We start from the raw sequence: 5,217 nt of genomic DNA, 5'->3' as shown, positions 1-5,217 counted from the left end.
AATCATCTGAAATTGTACTTAAATAAATGAAAGAGACAAATAAAATAAAGTGCATCCAAAGTTGTTCAAATACATTTTAGTTTCTAGTTTTGTCCTTGATTACTTTATCTTTTACCATGTTGATCGTTCAAAACCAAAACCATGTGGTTTTCCATTCTAATGATTCTAAAACTAATATTTTAATGAAACTTTTTCATTGTTTGAATTTATTTAACTGTAGTGTATACTTTAATTGGTTTTAATGGTGTGCAGAAGCAAAGAAGGTATATATATAAAGAAGAGTAAAGAAAGATGTTTACATGCATAGCTTGTACGAAGCAAACCAGCGATGAGAGGGATGAAGGAGGAGCTCGTGAGAGTGGCACGCCGAGTACAAAAGAAGCCGTCAAAAGCCTGACAACTCAGGTTCTTAATACCACCCTCCTCTCTCTCTTTCTCTCTCTTCATTCATCATAATCTTTTGCTTTTCTAGCTTCTTTTGCCATCTTGGTGAAAACAAACAAAATCTTCACCCGTTTGGGTACACTGATATATGATGGGGGACCACTGCAATTAATTAATAGTACGTATAATTGTATGAATATTTAATTTTATTTTGTGAAGTGTTTTTAATTTTATGTATAGTTGTAAGAATATTTAAAAGTGGTGAATTTTAAAGAAAGCTAAAACTAACTTTTACTAATTAAAATAAAAATTTCATAAAAATATACTTAAATTTTTTATTTTTATATATATTTAATAAAATAGTCTATATAATTTCTGAATTAGAAATTTGATAAGAGGGAGGAGAATATTTTAAATAAAATTAGAACAGGGAGACAATAAGTTACTTAAGACACGGTTGGTTTTGGATGACGCAGTTTTGTTTTGTTCTGTTGTGATTTGGACCCTTTTGCTGTTGGGGAATGGCGGCATGCCCGATCCCTAGCATGTATTGTCTTATTTTATTCGTTTAAGAGAATGTGGACATAGGTATTGCCATTTTGCTGACCTGTGCAGACCATCATGCTTCATAATCAGCCAATCAATCCTTTTCTACTGACTTATTCTTTGGTGAGTGAGAAATTATAGATGTTACGGAGACATTTAGAAAAATAACCAAAAGTTAACCTAATGGTAAGGGATTATGGTAATTTGCATGAAGTCTTAGATTTGAACATTATTTCCAACATTATACCCAAAAACTATGAGATATTGTTTCCATAAAATATTGGTTTAATTGTAACCAGTATTAATTAATTTTTCACTTTTATCCAATATACCTTAACGTGGTTTCCCTGTATTTTTATTTCGAAAGAAAAGTGAATGTCTTGGTCAATTATTCTAATGCTTAATGAGAATAGCAATAGTGGGAACATGTTCCATATTCAGCAGTTGAGTTGATGATGAGAAAAGATTCCTATTACACAGAAGGGTCTGCCATATTCTCATCACTAGTGTGGCCCATCCTTGAATTCTTGTCGATCCAATGTTTTTCAAAAGTTTTCTATTATTACCAATGCAGAAAAAATAAAGCAAAAATTTAAATGGGTGATGTCCAGCCCGGGATTTTTCTTACGGCAAAAAAGTATGTTGATATTTCTTAATGTTTACTTTTAGACCACTAGCCATGATTCTCTTTCTCATTATCTGCTTATGTTATAAGTAACCACCTTTCATTAATTTTCACGCTCTTCATTCTTCCTTGTTAGTAAATTTTAATGCAATAATTTATGTCAACAAAATAGATATTTGTATGTGAGGCACTTCTAGAGTTTTGATGCGCACCCTAACTATTTTGAAGCACTGTCTCGAAACCATTGGTTAGAAATCAACATTATTTTCTTCAATTAGGAAATGCTTTCCATTAGGGGTAACATAGTTCATGGTAGCATACATGAAGGTTCTTATAATGGTCTTCCACATTAAGGATTTTGTCATCCACTTGTATCCTCAACCCAAACACATTCTCAACCAGTCCAGCTGTAAAAGTTTTTATTTGAAAATGACCCAAGACTGAAACCTTGGCCTCCATTCAGTTTTATCTAAATTTACTTTTAACTTATTGTTCAGATCTTCTGTACAGGGTTTCCATCAGTCCTTCCTTGTGTGTTATTTTCCACACACACTTTTGCCGTTATCGTCTATCAATATGCAGTGTGCTTATCTCCAAATTATTTAGAATACTTTAATCATAGCTTTCCCCTTTTTTTTGTTTCCTTTGGTCCAATTCCAATAAGCAAAAGGCTTATTTTAATCATGGACAAATATGAGATGAATTATTTGTATTTGCTTCTTTTAGCAAGTAGAAAATTAGTTCTCCGTCTATAGCTTTTTTTTTTCTTCTTTTTATCTAGTGCATCATTGTTTCGACTATCATATCATATTCAAGATAAAGCAAAGCATATGTGCTTAGGTAGATCTACAACATTAGCATTAAGGGCAAGATGCCACTCAGGTATTTTGAAAAGCCATAACAAATTGTCAAGATATACAAACAGAATTTTAAATTGTCCCCACTCCCCACTAGGGAGTACTAATTGTAGAATCCACTTAGACCCAATATATTATTAACTACTCGACAATCTCTTACAAAAGAATAGAACAGTTCCAAGTTATATGAACTGTAAAAGAAGAGCTACTTGTGTTAGGTGTTGACCATATATACGGTACTCCATTTATTACGTCTTTTAGAATAGTCTTACTTATTTTACTATTTCCATTTCAATTTTCTTATTCCTCATGTTTCACGACTAAATATATCTTTTGTTTTTGTCTTATGATAAAACAACATACTAGTTCAGGTGTTCAATTGAAATTGTCTTTTGAATATATTATATATAGATGAGAATGATTGATTTTATCAATAATTTGTTGCGATGTTCTTTAAATAAAATGATTAATAAAGCTTCTAATGCATTCATATAACTGCGGATTATATTGTTTATATGCAGATAAAAGACATGGCACTAAAGTTCTCAGGTGCTTACAAGCAATGCAAACCATGCACAGGGTCCAGTAGCTACAAGAAAGGACATAGACCATATCCAGACTTTGATACAATTTCAGAAGGGGTTCCATACCCTTATATTGGAGGTGCAAGTTCAAGTTCAACCCCTGCATGGGACTTCACAACCTCTAACTACCCTGGTGGTAGATCTGACCCAAGATTTACTGGGGCATTTGGCGGGGACCGTACCCCTAGAGGACGTGACTCAGCATCAGTCTGTGATGTGGTGTTAGAGGACGAGGATGAGCCTAAGGAGTGGATGGCACAAGTGGAGCCAGGGGTTCACATTACCTTTGTGTCTCTTCCTAATGGGGGAAATGATCTCAAAAGAATTCGCTTCAGGTGTGTGGTAACAACTAACAATTCACCTCTGATCTCACTTACAATTTTATTGCTAAGATAAGTTTCCAATTGGTAGATCTTTATGATTGCTAAAACCTCACAATGCTTTTCTTGTTTTGTATTGGATACAAAGATTAGCTAGCTGAAGTATGAAATTAAGTTATACGAAAGAATGTATGCACATACCTTAGGCCCTAATATTAAACAAGACATATGGGATTCTTTAGTTGTTGAAAACTCAATTATCCTGTAGGAGCAAAGACTGACAATACTTAGCATTTGAATTTGAAGCCGAGAGATGTTTAATAAATGGCAAGCTCAAAGATGGTGGGGTGAGAATTACGACAGAATCATGGAGCTTTATAACGTTCAGAGGTTTAATCGACAAGCGCTTAACACACCTCCACAATCTGAGGATGAGGTAATCATCTACAACTTTCTCACCAATATCATGGTCTAGTGACCCTGCACACACACATACACACACACACATAAGATCAAGTGAATGTTTATAATGTGAAAAAAATTGTTTGAACAGCCAAGAGATTCTTCTTACACAAGATTGACTTCTGCAAGAGAAAGCCCTATGGCCTCGAACAAGGATTGGACACCGAGGAGTCACTATAAACCGTCTGGGAGCAGAGGATATTACCCGTCTGAAGCGATGGATGAGGGTGGTGGTGGACAGCACTTCAATGCAGGGTCGTCAATGGAACCAGGAAGAGCCACCACTGCTTCAAGGGACGAGCCTTCTATTAGCAATGCCAGTGAAATGGAGACAGAATGGGTAGAACAAGATGAGCCTGGAGTTTACATTACCATCAGGCAGTTAGCTGATGGGACAAGGGAGCTTCGTCGTGTCAGATTCAGGTACTCCACAATGTCTCTCCAATTATTTGATTATTCTGTGTCCATATAATGACTTTTTCTTATTCTTCTATAGTTGGGTTTCTCGTAGGTGTGCATTAAGGGTGCAGGTTAAGAAATAACAAATACATTATATTAAATGCTTTTAGCTTATCATAAAAAGTATGTATTAAATGTTTTTTTTTTTAATATTTTGAGGCAATAATTGTTTTTTTTTTTAATAAATTTTTATGACTGGTGTGAACATATATTTTCAACTTTAATAGTGAGTTGAGTCAAGATTTGGAGGGTTTGGAATTAACAGAATCTTAACAAATGTTTGCAGCCGAGAAAGATTTGGGGAGGTGAATGCGAAAACATGGTGGGAAGAGAACAGAGAGAGAATACAAGCTCAATACCTTTGAAGTTAAATCTAACAAAAAGTGGATGTCCTAAACAGGTGGAATCCCCAATTTTGTTTGCTAGGGATTGTAACGGTGTGGCTCCAAATAATGGAGTGGAGTCAGTCCAATACAAAATTCTGAACTTGCCACCATTGGTTATGGTCTCTGGTGTTATATTCATACTGTTACAGATAGTGCAAATCATGGATTTATTTTTGTGGTGACTCCATTTTTGCCAATGATCAGTCCCCATTGGATTGGGAAGTCTAATCTTTTTATTATATACCATACATATATATTCTTATCCATTTCATTTCCCTGCCTTCCTTTTTTATAAAGGGATACTTTTTGTCATTATAGATGATGTTACATTAATTAATTACCATTTTCTTTATATTTTCCTCCTAACTTGACCTGTGTTGTGCCTTCTAACCAAATGGTTTTTTTTAACGTGATAATAAGATAATTAAGTTCATCGAACTTAGCTTTCTAAATAACAGAGTTAAGATAATTGTCGCTTAATATTTTCATAAGGCTTAAATAATTTTTTGATGTTTATAAAAATTGTTATATTTGAAATTAATTTTTTCTTAAAATTTGTGTTAAAATTTAGTTTTTAATAAATTAAGTGAGTAA

General features: G+C 33.9%; 1 protein-coding gene across 1 annotated transcript; it reads left to right on the top strand.

Annotated features, from left to right (window-relative positions):
- The first annotated feature begins 291 nt into the window (after positions 1-291).
- Positions 292-4,641, top strand: LOC113859153 (protein BREVIS RADIX). Its single transcript, XM_027491969.1, has 5 exons — positions 292-405; positions 2,934-3,331; positions 3,623-3,752; positions 3,870-4,201; positions 4,524-4,641. Exons 1-5 carry the CDS (start codon positions 292-294, stop codon positions 4,600-4,602), a joined length of 1,053 nt encoding a protein of 350 aa, XP_027347770.1. The 3' UTR covers positions 4,603-4,641.
- Positions 4,642-5,217: the final 576 nt, after the last annotated feature.

Source organism: Abrus precatorius, unplaced genomic scaffold (genome assembly GCF_003935025.1).
Source record: "Abrus precatorius isolate BTA unplaced genomic scaffold, Abrus_2018 Scaffold2, whole genome shotgun sequence".
In the NCBI taxonomy this organism is placed as follows: Eukaryota; Viridiplantae; Streptophyta; class Magnoliopsida; order Fabales; family Fabaceae; genus Abrus; species Abrus precatorius.
The sequence above is the reverse complement of the archived record's forward strand: the minus strand, read 5'-3'. Positions and strand labels throughout refer to the sequence as shown.

Excerpts from the sequence above, each read along its gene's own strand:
- LOC113859153 (XM_027491969.1), top strand. The coding sequence starts at position 292 with ATGTTTACATGCATAGCTTGTACGAAGCAAACCAGCGATGAGAGGGAT. Across the intron at positions 406-2,933 it reads TCAAAAGCCTGACAACTCAG|ATAAAAGACATGGCACTAAA; the intron begins GTTCTTAATACC and ends GTTTATATGCAG. Across the intron at positions 3,332-3,622 it reads CTCAAAAGAATTCGCTTCAG|CCGAGAGATGTTTAATAAAT; the intron begins GTGTGTGGTAAC and ends TTGAATTTGAAG.